The sequence below is a fragment of the Rhipicephalus sanguineus genome, chromosome 5 (assembly GCF_013339695.2).
Source record: "Rhipicephalus sanguineus isolate Rsan-2018 chromosome 5, BIME_Rsan_1.4, whole genome shotgun sequence".
NCBI lineage: Eukaryota > Metazoa > Arthropoda > Arachnida > Ixodida > Ixodidae > Rhipicephalus > Rhipicephalus sanguineus.
The window spans coordinates 168,065,972-168,078,616 of record NC_051180.1 but is presented as its reverse complement, the minus strand read 5'-3'; the positions used below and the strand labels follow the sequence as shown (position 1 = coordinate 168,078,616).

At 46.5% G+C, this 12,645-nt stretch overlaps 1 protein-coding gene across 1 annotated transcript; it reads right to left on the bottom strand.

Annotated features, from left to right (window-relative positions):
• Window positions 1-4,931: 4,931 nt before the first annotated feature.
• On the bottom strand, window positions 4,932-11,940 carry LOC119393013 (uncharacterized). Its single transcript, XM_037659877.2, has 4 exons — window positions 11,812-11,940; window positions 7,706-7,862; window positions 6,680-6,769; window positions 4,932-5,236 (listed from the first exon to the last, which is right to left on the bottom strand). The coding sequence occupies exons 2-4, from the start codon at window positions 7,850-7,852 to the stop codon at window positions 5,045-5,047; spliced, it is 429 nt and encodes a 142-aa protein (XP_037515805.1). The 5' UTR covers window positions 7,853-7,862; window positions 11,812-11,940; the 3' UTR covers window positions 4,932-5,044.
• Window positions 11,941-12,645: the final 705 nt, after the last annotated feature.

Below are 12,645 nucleotides of genomic sequence, written 5' to 3'. Positions count from 1 at the left end.
TGTATACGTGCTGCACGTTTCCCACATTACACATGTTAACTCAATTCCTTGCCCGACATGACGCCTGTATAGGGCCTGCAGTTTCAAGCACTAGCGTGACTCCGTGGTGGAATACTCGACTGCCACGCAGGGGGCCCTACTTCAAGTCCCATCCGATCCTGGATATATTTATTTATTTCATTTTTCTATCCTGAAATACAGCCAACTAATGCATGTTCATTATGCGCAGATATCGCTAATCTCGAACATATGCTCTGGCGGTGCCCCGCGTTACACGGCGGCGAAGTCATCACGCCGTCAAAATGGGAAGAAGCTATTACAAGCTCCGGACTCGAAGCACAACTATGGGCAGTCCAACGGGCCCGCGACGCAGCAGAGAGACTTGGTCTTTCTGTTCCGACGTGGGAGCGGCCCGCAACGTGCTAGGGCGCGTTCCGAGGGACCGAAATAAAGTTTATTCATCCATCCATCCATCCATTTTTTCTTATTTCGCGCGATAGTGGTTAAGGACACCGGTGGCGGCTGCGGACAACTACCCCCCTGCCGTTGTGACCTGATAACAGCTTTCGCTGTAAAAATTGACTGTTTGGTGCGGACACCATTGGCCCATACTTTTGTGACAGCGACGTTGGTGAGACCATCACCATCAACGGCGAGCGCTACGGAAAGATAACCGATTTAGTTTGACCGAAATTGAACGCTATGGTCGCAGACGGTGTGAGGTTCGTGCAGAACGACGCTACGTGCAACATAGCGGATGTAACGATGGACATTCTGCATGGGCGATGTGAGGGCGCGAGTAACTGTCGCAGAGGTGACCTGAACTGCCCAACAGGATCATGCGATTTGATCAAGCTATACTTTTTCTTGTAGGGTTTCTTGAAGTCGCAGGTCTGTACCAATAAGCGGCAATCATCCCTTGCCCCATGCCCATGCAAAAAAAAAGGAAGAAGAAAGAGAGAAAGTGTCTTCTAATGCTCTTGCCGAACATTCTGTATCAAAAGGGACACGATATATTGGCTGCGCCAGTGCGCATGTGCTAGCTACTGAAAGAAACCTAACCTCGCGACTTCATCTCGAGTCATTACTAATGCAAAACACTGATACCACGCTGAGCCTTTATACCATAAAGGATGTGTCATCTTCATGTGAATAATAAAGTCTTTTGATTGACTTATAAAAAAACAGCAATGACGGAAGCCTTCCTTTCATTTATGCACGCTGTGCGCGCCATCTGTTTGCGCGTTCTTAAGCACCCCCCCCCCTGAACAGGAGGCCTCCGTACGGGAGCCGAAACGTCATGTTATTTTAAAATTATTTTTGGTCGTCGTCTTCCTTTTACCTTTGTCCATTACCCAGGCCATCGCTCAGATTAAGCTGGACCGACGTGGAAGAGTTATTAACAGTTGTACTACTAGGATACCTGCCACCGTGAGCAGTCGCGGCGGAAATTTGAACGATGTTATATTCCATACAGAATGGCATACATGGACCTTTAAAATAAAAAAAAAGTAATTTCGTAATAAGCTCACACACAGCTTGGTTTATTCCACTTCAACATCGACCCGCCCTTAATGGAAAACCCTATACTAGTAACCTCCCTGGGAAGCGCTGACGCCGATTTGCGCACATGTGCACAAAATAGATCGACATCAGAGTGGGTCAGAGAAAAAAAGAATATGAGCCCTTCCCCATCGGGAAAATGGCGGCAAGCGAAGTTTGGCGTGTGCGTGCCTGGCCTAGTATTTTTTTCTGTTTCTATGGCATGGCGCAGGGCTCCCTCCTAGTTTTTTCCGTCCTCCGTGCCGGGAATGGGACCTTCACCCTCGTGTTTAGCAGTGCAATACTTCTGTTGCTACAGGAAGCAAGGAAGGTCATGCGTGAAACAATGAAATACAACAATGAAAGGCGAAAGCTTGAAATGACAAATGACCTCGATAAAAGATCAGATTGCCATATCAGAAACAGCTTATCGCCCACAAGCCTGCGATCGAGCGAGCATCAGTTATTGGAAAACTGCGCATACAAATACGCATGCGACCGGCGCACCTTCGAGGGTCGCATTTCTGCACACCCACATGTTGTAGCGTTAGCTACACTGGCCGAGCTGGAGTAGTTTCGCGTAGCTGTCCCAGAGCCGTGCTGCGCATGCACGAGAAGCAGTGACATCACACGGCGCACAGCTGGCGCACCGGAGCCGCCGCCGCCGCGCGTGTCTCGCAGACCTGCGCATTCCAGAGGAGTGACGCCATAGCCGCGGCAGACATACTGACGCCGGCGCGCTTCCAGCTATGCGCCTCCGTTGCGCAGCGGCCGTCTGACGCTGCACCGGCCGTTGGGGCCATAGAGACGGCAGCGTGTTACTACACTGACGACCGAGCCGTCTTTGTGGCAATAGAGAAATGGCGTTCAGCAAAAAATTAGTATACATGTGTCAGGTAATGCGTATAGCAAGCGTGTGTCATTGAAGCAGCAGTAAGCATGATAATCAAGCTAATCTTAGACAAGCAGGAGAGCTAAAAATAATCAGCTGAACCTTAGCTCACGCTACGTATATCCTTGCATAGCCTAGCTAAGCCACTACAATTTTTTTGCACGCTCGCCGGCGCCGGGCTTTTCGCGAACGATGCCCGCCGCCACCACTGAAATCTGTAACTCATAAAAGGTTCGCCTAAAGCCTGCAGCCGAAATCCTGGTTGTTATTAAGAGAAAAAATCAACACCATCTTCCCAAAGGGAACCCTGATGGGATGCGAAGCACCAGCGTTGCGCGCGGGTGGCGTCACGGGTTGAACGGCGCTAACGTGGGTGCTGCGGTGAGCGCTGGAAGATTCGTTTAAAGCGATGGCTGGCGTAGGTCTTGTCGTTTCTTCAGAGTGGACACGGGCGCTGGACCGGAGCTGGCGCGCGTTTCGCCTTGACTTCCACGGCCTTGTGATCGGTGAAGTGCACGCTGAGAGGTTCCTGCAGACATTCGACGTCGAAGTTGGCAAAGACCAGATCGATGCACGTTCCCCTTATCGTGGTGGGTAGTTTCCGATCCGCCGACACGCACTTCAGCAAGTGCACGTCGCGCATGTAATCGACGAGCCATTCTCCTCCTCCTCCGCTGACGTCAACGTTGAAGTCTCCCGCGACTATAAGAGGCGCGCGTCGACACGTCTCGCCGCAGTCAGTCAGCGTCTCCTCCAGACAGCGCTGAACCTGTTCCTTCGGCAGGTTGGGAGCGAGGTACAGCGTCAGGTTTATTGCGCGTGAACCGACGGGTCGCCGGTGTAGCGAGCGGCGGTCGCGGTAGCGGAGCGAGCAGCAGGTGTTGTGGGCGAACGGACGAGGCGGCAGCTGCGGGCGCTGCGGCGAGCGCGCGGCAGGCGAGGGAGAGAGTGAAGTCAGTGCGCACTGCGAGGGGAGCGTGACGTCAACGCGCAGCTGCGGCGTGACCTACTTGGCACCGCTCCAACACCTGCGGCGAGGGGAGCGCGTTCGTACGGACGCACGGAGGGACAGCGTTACACAGGCTAGTCAAAGAGCTGCTTCGCATCTAAAATTGTACCTGGTCAAGTGAAGTCATGAGTAGGACACATAACCGATGGTCGTTTAGAACAACGGGCTGGATACCAAGCTATTGGAAGCGCGGCCAAGGACGACAAAGGGTTAGGTGGAGCAAAGAAATTGAGAAATTTCCACGCATAAGATGGAATCAGCTAGCGACGAACAGGGTTAGCTGGAGATCGTTGAAAAAGGCCTTCGTGCTGCAGGGGACACAAGATAGGCTGACGATGATGAAAATAAGAGAATAAAAATAATTATGATGACGATGGATCGTCATGCCTGAAGAAGCAATAACTTTACTTCGTGAAAGAGAAGCAAAAATACGCTAATTTATTGACATATTTTGTCTTGTTTCTACCGTTTCTCACCTCTTAAGTATTTTAGTGACATTTTCTGATATCTCAGTTCTCCTTTATTCTTGTTCAATACAATACGTCATGACGTTGGCATGAGCAGTGCAATGCCCCTGAGACAAATCTTACTGGCTAAATGGAGATGTCGGCTTCGCTTCGTCGTTCTTGTAGTCAAACGCGCGCCCAGTTTCTTTAGGCTTTTTATTGAAATGTCCGTATGCGGCGCATGTACCACTGCTATACTCTCGGGCAACATTCTGTGTCTATGGAGCCAAAGCTACGGAGCGGGAGCGCTTTTGTACATGTGCTGCTGCATGCATTCCCAAATTTAAAATGATGTTTTGTGTTGCGATAGTTTGAATTCCTAAATAAAAATTTCATTTTTAGCATCTACATACACAACACACTCTAGCTTTTGCCTTTGAAAAACACATTGTTTTATATTTTAGTACAATCTCTCACGTTTTCCTTCTGCAATAGCCATTGCAGCCAACGCATACATTGATATAACGTTTGACCTTTGCGCATGATAACGTCGTGCACGAAGGTCAAGCTCACTGTACTAAAGCTGCTAGAGGAAGTAACTGCACTAAGAGGGGGAAACAAGAGTACCCGTTAGCATTTTTTATGAGTCACGGCTTGCCACATAAACTCTCTTTAAAAATACACCGTAACTCCCTTTAGGAGCCCGACTCTCTGGAAATAGTATGATGACTTCCAAAAGAGAGTCACCGTGTATCTTTGAATATAGTTAAATATGTAGCAAGTGAGGACTCACCAAAAAGAGTAAAACGTACTCTTCGTTTTAACTTTTAACTTACAGCGCAGACTCATCGATAGACGTGCAACTACAATGTCTTACTGAAACTAGAAATCTCAGTCACTCATGGATACTTTATGGCAGGAAATTTACAATTTATGCGGACATTCGAGTGGAGAACCGGAAAGTTGTTTTTATGATTTTTTTCACAATGCGCATACAATGCTCGCCTGCTGTCGGGTTTAATAAAACAGAGGATACGCAATTATTAGCAATATTTATTCATATTTCCATTTTATTTTTATTGTCTACACCCTTGGTGCAAGGCGGTGGCACTTCGTGCCGTTTTTTTTTTTATTTCGTATTCAATGACGAGGCGTTTATTGCGAGCCAAGCGGCCTGTCTATTTGCGACCTAGGCGGGTCAGCTGCAGTGTCGCTGAGGTCGGCAAGAAAGAGGGGCACCGAGGAGCCACGTTTGCCCCGAGCGCCCACGAATCCCGGTGGCGGCTCGAGGATCACGTCGTGACGCCGGCCACGAGCACCGACGAAGCCAGGAGGTATCGCATCAAGCTTGAAAGACACATGGAAACATCGTTTAACAGCGCAACCGAGAGGGAGAAAGCGCACACCAGCGTTTCAATACTGCTCCATCATTTATTTTCATCCGCCATATTGATAACTTTGTCACTCGGTCAAACGTTGAAGAGGTCGATCATTAACTGGCAATTCACGCTTGGCAGTCATCAGCTCCTTCGTTAATGGCAATGAGGTTACACCCAGGAGAAGTAGAAACCATACAGCTGTTTCGCGCTGCATGTGCCGCATCTCAAACAATTTTTTTACCTATATGGAGATGATTTACAAGTTAACCATGTGATTTTGCGCCAAACGAATGCTATGATTTTTTAAGAACACGAACAAGAAAAGCTGGCCTCTTTTCCCAACTCTTTACCGTGAATGCTATGCCAGAAAGCCCGAATATCGACGTTTTACATGTGGCCCCGCCCTTGGTTATTGAGCGAATGACACAGCTTGTAGAGTCACGTAATGCAGAGATACGAGTTTTAAACAGATCATTCGTTAGTAACATAAATAAATGATCAGTTAACACGGTAACGGGGTCAGCTGGACGAGACGCGGGCCCGTTGTCATAATTATCAACACCAAAGATTATTTATCAGATTGTTTAGCAGTACATGACTGAACAATCACTTTCACATGACACTACCATAAGGAGAATATTTGTACGGTGGCTCTCCTTTATTTAAATTATGTATACTGTTTGCAGTTTAAAGAAAACCGTGCAACTAAAACGTCCAGAATCGACGAAGCTACCTTCGCATCGAGCAATTGACATTCTCCTCGATGCTAGTCCGGTGTTTTCAAGAGTGCACATGCATTTCCCAAAAAGCGGAACCATAGCCAGTTATTCGAGCACTCTCAGTTTAATGACATAAAATGAGGGCTTTTTGTTATTGTAGTTTACACAGTGCAGATACTTTTTCCTCGTCTTTCATCGCCAGCAGGAAATGGCAACTCCAACATTTGCCGTCTTAAGCTCTATTGATTGCTACAGCAATTATTAGATGTCAAGAGGAAGCAATAGAGACGATTTTATTGACTAAAATTATAGGAAGATAGTGATGAAATCAGGGAAAGCATATGGTAAGAAATGTATCTTCATTGATGTGCATGAAGTGGTTGAAAATGGACAAAACAAAACTTGCCACCAGTGCAAACCATTATGTGCACATTACACCAGTAATATTCTACAGGTTCAGATATGTCGTCAGTAGTTAACACGTGCACATTCCAGGGTATTCATGCATGTGTATACATCACAATATAGGGATGGTAAGAGGTGTGGTTTACACATATAACACCAGGCACCAGGTAATGCATGAGCTTTGCATCGGGTCAGCCTGGCAACAAAACCTACTAGGCTGCACGTTGAAAAGTTGTCGGACACTATTCGTGTAAAGCAAGCAAATATTGATTTGGCAAGCGGCTTACCTGTCCGTCACTGCTCTCGGTCGAGCGCTTGCGTAGCAACGCGGCGTCTCGCAGTAACCTCTGCAGCAAATTCGCCAATTCTACTCCGGTCTGCGTGTAAAGTTAGCAATATTAATCAGGGATGCTCACGCTGAACATTCTTCTTTATTGAAGCTCATATATTTGTAAAAATGCACGTCGCATCTGATGAGAATGCGCTAGCGCGATACCTAAGTAGGGACCTACTCATAGCTACAAAGCTGGCGCTTCTGCTAACCGCGTGTTTCAATCCGTGATAAGCATGCCGTATGCCTGCCTGAACGCCAAGGGACGCGCAGTTATGTTGGCAGCAACTGCATCTTCAGGCGTCTTATCAGCACGGCAAGATACTAGAGGTATGTGCACCATAAATACGGATACATTAAATTAACAGTTTCAGAAATGATGTTGCTCCTCCCATAGGCCTCAAGTGAACTTTAAAAATGCGACTACTTGTGAAGCTTACACAATGAATTGCGTATCTGCTATAGGCAATTCATTTGTGGGAAGCTGAACATCCCTAACACCGTAAACTTTTCTCGATGCCAAACGCGGCTCTGTACGGCTACTTACGTAATATTATACCTGCACACTGCACTGTGGTACGAAGCTGCTCAGCTGTGTGTATAAATGACCACCATCAGGATCGGCACCAGCGGCAGCCTCCCCCCCCCCTCCCCCCAATTCTCGCCTGCCCCCCCGCCCCCCTTCCCACAGGAAACATTCAAAACATAACGCAATGGTTCTCCGTTTCACTGCATCCCCTGCAGGAACTCTCTTGTCGTGAGTACCCCCCTAGTAAAGAAATCCCGGCCCCGCCCGTGACCAGCATCCTGCTCCGTGGATTTATAACGTCTCGACAAGAAAAGCAGAAAAGCGGAACCCGACCATGGAAATTTAAACCTACAAAGTAGTGCCTTAAACCTACTCTTCTAGACACAATCTATCTGCCTGTGGCCTTGTAGAAAGCTTTTTATACAAACTACAAATCGGTTTGTGTCTCTTTACCATAGAGGGAATGCTCCGCTGCAGGCTCCTTTGATACGGCTCCGGGCCAGCACCGTATAGCTGTACGTACTGGGCCTGGACGGTGGACAGAGACAGGAATCCCGCCACAAGGGCTAACACTGTCCCAAGCCACGTGACTTCCGACATCGCGGTTTTGCTGCAAGATAGTGGCAGTAAGAGGTGCCGTTTGCAAACAGGATAAAAAACATGCAAAGTAATTAACGTCAAGGCGTGTCTATCTTGTAGAATTAGCACGACAACCCTCAGTAAATAACAAACAACACTCCATGAAAAATAACTTTTATATACAAGGTGCTTTTGTTTTAGACAATACAGATTTTTTAAATGAAAATGCTGTGACAGTCAGGCCCCTGTCTTCTTCGCAAACGACTCTACGAGGCGGAAAGACTTTGCCGCAGTTAAAATTACATTCAAATGAGTAATTAACAAACACTCGATAATGAACCCATTAATTATTAACTTTAGGGCCGTTGTTTATATGGAAGAGTTGTAGGCTGGGACAATTTATGACATGCCCAATTTTTAAAAAGCGCGAAAAATGCTCGTAACTTGAGATAATAATCCCCGAAATTCAAAGCCCCGATCTAAGCGAAACCGATACTGAGCGCACCGGGAGCGCAGGAAATCAATCATCCCTGGTACGTCGTAGCATATTATGGTCGGGAAAAACTGGAAGTCGTGCCAAATACCAAAACGGACCTCTCATTCTTTGCGTTTGGTGTGTAGTGCTTATCTGTTTCTTTCGTGCTGTACCCAAGAAAACCGTAATTTCCACTTTTTCTTCCACTGCACTGCTGAAAACTAGGCGGCGGCCGCTGCGGCGCTACTTCTAGCAGACAAGCGAATGAGCTCTTTGCATTTCTTTCGAGTTTAACAAAGAAACGGATGATCACACACAAAACGCAAAGAATAAGCGGTCCAACTGCGTATTTGATACGGCTTGCCGTTTTTCCTTAACATATTATGCTACGACGTGCCTTCTTTTCTTTTTTTTTTTCAAAAATTGTCACGTGAGCTTTCGCTCTGGCATCTCAGGGATGACGGATTTCCTGCGCTCCCTCAGTTCGCAAATGTTTGGGCATTCGCTAATATTCGTCGGAGCGACTTGAGTCAAGTAGTTAATGTGAACTAGCAGAAAATAATACGTCGGCTAAGACTAGTACCCTATTAATTCATAAGCTTATTAATTTTTTTCTGTGCCATTACATGCGTTTATTGCGTGGAAATAATACATCCAATGTCTTGCGGTCGCTCTTGAATTTGAACCCATCCATTACGCACCCATTCACGTAAGCACCACGTGACCTCTACCACTGCTCCTTTTTCTGAAGCAGCCACTGTGGACGTCACGATATAGATACCATATTCTTAAACAGGTAGCCCATACCGGAGCACCACTTCTCCGACAATGCTTACCAAAGCAGTTCTCTCGTTTGGAAAGAAGAATTTGTTACTACAGCAGCATAATGTTACTCGACCTAAGAAGCCCCCTTTAGTTATTTCAAGGAGCACTTGTACCTATTTTTCACCCCAGAAATTTGATGTTGCAATAATTAAATGTTTCCCTCTGTAATTGCGAGTGTGTGTAGGGTGCTTCAGTGTAACTACGGCTTGGCCCAAGAGGGCGGAATTGGTAGAAGGTGCGTGCTAAACCTCTCATTAATTTAATGAGGCTAACTTGCACTTTTGCAGATATGCATGGTCAACTACGTAACCTCAAAACAATTTTGGCCTCCTACATCGTAATGAATTTCCAACATGATGTGGGCAAAGTTGCGATGCTATGAATGCACCATATTATAACGTTCCGAATATTTTCAAATTTCTCTGATCCTATTCGAACATTTGGCACCACACAATCCGTTATCCCGTTTCCTCTCCTCAAATTGGGCTAACAGCGCTGTAAGAATTAGAATAATTTACTAATATCTACCTTTCATGTAAAGAAAATCTCTCGTTCACCTAATTCGGTAAATGTGGATCTATCCATCACATTTCAAAAGTCGTTCTGGGGAAGTGAGGGACTGTGGCGCAATGAATTTAATAGCACAAGGAAGATTTTTCCGAATGAGCTTAATATATTTTTACATCAAATAAAAATTATTACTTTTAGCTACTGACGCTTTAAATAACACGAGTTCGTATAGCGTGCGTAGATGGCAGACTTTACAATGCCCAACATCCGTCCTGCCGTCAACGCTTCATGATACTGCAGCTAATCTTCGTTTCTGACCTACTTCTCTGCCTGCTAAGTATATACTCTCTGCAAGATTTCCAAGACAACGCTTAGTATTGCACTACAACTGATGCGGCTTTTTGCCATAGCTTACTTAAACCTTCTTTGCTGAAGGGCCTCTAAACCAGTCCTAGTTGAACGACTAACGAGTGGTTTCCTTCCCACCTTAACTACCCTTCATACAGGTGCCAGCTCCTCCTCGACATTTATTTATTTATAAAACACGTGGGCAATGTTAGTACCATGCATGGAGCCGATCAAGATTTCGCGCTTTTCGACTACACGCTGTTACCTCCGCTTGCGCATGTCGAAAACGCACAAAACAAAGTGAAATCAGTTGATCGCGCACGATCGTCATGCGAGGCAAAGCATAAATAGCGTGCGACTGCATGGCAAAGAAGGGTAGGAGATAACTGACAAGTGATATCCTTCGTGTACGTAGACCATTCGAGAGCCTATTTGCTCGTGACGTAACGTGAACAGACTGCTGGCGTCAGGAATTGTGCCGAAAAGACGGAAAAAGCTAGGAGAAAATAACGCGCTCCTTCTTTCGATCTTCAGGTGTTGCTGAGGGGCCGTTCAACATTCCCTCTCACATTACCACAACTCAGTGCGCGTCATAAAATTACTGGATGATCGCCTTTGACAGAAACAAAGGGCCCTGAAAACGTTATCTAGGCGTGTTTAAGGACTTTGGTTTGAAGCTCACTGCCGCAACATTCAACATGTCAGTTGGGTCGCATTGGATCGCATTGGATCGCCTTATTAAGGTGTTTTCACTTTTTACACCTGCAAATGACAGTAATGATTCAAATGACAGCAAGGAGACGAAGTGTAACGTCTACTGCACTCTTGGTTCACTTTCGTCACTGCCGCCGTGGTAGTGAAGTGGTTACGGTGCTGGGCTACTCACCCGAAAGTCGCAGGTCGATGGAGGCGATATGGTAGAGGGCCGTTCACTCATATTTTGGTGCACGTTAAAGAACTCCATGTGGTCGAAATTTCAGCAGTCCTCCACCACGGCGCGCCTCGTAATCTTTATCGCGATTTTGGCACGCAAAACCCCCAGAAATCATTATTATCGCTTTCTTACTGATTGCACATATCGACATCGTGCATCTAAAATGGCGCCGTGGAAGAAAGAAAATCGATTTTACGCCGGTGATAAAGTGTTATTACCGACGTAAAACCTATTTTCTTTCTTCACATGGCTTAGTTTATCGTCAGTTTTGAATAACATTGGTCTCTTAATATTTCATGCCAACCAAGACACAGTCATAAGTACAACCAGATGCTTGAAGCACAGTACTGTGAGTGCACAATTACGCTATTCAGAATTTATACAAAATTTCTATATACTATCTTGTAGGGTTCAATGTTAATAATATGTGAGGTTCTATGTGCCATAACCACCATACGATTGTCAGGCACGCCGTACTTAGAGAATCCAGATTGATTTACACCCGCTAGCTGGGGTTCTTTAAATCAAATCTTTACATCCCCCCTATAATTTCACAGACGGGTGACATTTAAGCCGCAGGTTGTTTGCATCTAGCTCCCATCGAAATACGATTGCCTTGGCCGGGGATCGAACTCGAGCCCTCGGGCTTAGCAACACGACACCCTACGTGCTAAGCTATCACGGTGGGTCTTGCAAGCGTTTCCTAAACCTTTAGGGTTCTCTGTACCTCCACTCGCTAAGTTAAGCGAACTTGGATTCGCAAATAGAGAGTACATACATTCGAAACACACAAAGCATTGTGAAAATCGCCATGTCTGCAGATCAATAACGGCTTTGTTCACACTGCATGAAATCAGAACAAAGTAGTCACAATGATGGCTCGCTCACCTGTACCGTGCGGCGGGCCTCGGATACGTTTTCCGCGCAGCCACACAGCGCCCTTTATATACCGATCCTCAATAGCCTCGACGCGTGGTGGTTGGCCAACGTGCTAAACTGTCTCTACGTCAGCGTGACAGGCGCCGAACGGCAACCGTAATGTGACCTGCCCGGTAATCCAGCCCTGATCGACGCCGAGTGGTTTTAAATCTACTTAGCGCGATCAGGCCATTGCATAGGACACAATCAGAGTACATTCCAGGCTCGTTCACTGAGAGTCCGTGCGGTCGCCTCGTGCCCGTACAAGCGCGACAACGTTGGTAGTTCCGTGCACTAGAAGGTGGACTATATTCCGTCTTGGGGGGATCTTTTCAATAATGCAAAAGCCAAAGCTTGTATGGGAATATAAGTAGCTGAATTCTCAATGACGTTCGAGATATTATACCATACTTCGGTGATGAATAAGTGCTGGTACTCGTCGCCCACCCGACTGCACAACACTTGACTCACCGACCAGACAGCTTCAGTGCTATAACGGCGTAGTTCTAACAGTTGTGTGTACTCGCCGGCTGTGTGAATGAGGGTGAATCGAGCTTTAACAATGTTCAATTTCATGTTACATTTATAGAGTTTTAAGGCACTGTATGAAATGCCCGTACAATAGGTAAGGCGACTAAGATTCCCGCAGTTACACTACTATTTCATGGTCAGTCATTTCAGGCCCTAGCAGGCATAGCTTTCCTATACTTTGGAAGCTCTGAGATGCCTGCTGACAGAACTTACGCTTCGAGCTTAATCTATATATTAATTGCGGACGTTTACACCTCCTAAACAGTGATCCGC

What these genes read in the sequence shown, in the direction of transcription:
- LOC119393013 (XM_037659877.2), bottom strand. Translation starts at nt 7,852, where the DNA reads ATGTCGGAAGTCACGTGGCTTGGGACAGTGTTAGCCCTTGTGGCGGGA. An exon ending in AGCGGAGCATTCCCTCTATG is followed by an intron (nt 6,770 to 7,705) that starts GTAAAGAGACAC and finishes CTTTACACGCAG; the next exon opens with ACCGGAGTAGAATTGGCGAA. An exon ending in CCGAGAGCAGTGACGGACAG is followed by an intron (nt 5,237 to 6,679) that starts GTAAGCCGCTTG and finishes GTGTCTTTCAAG; the next exon opens with CTTGATGCGATACCTCCTGG.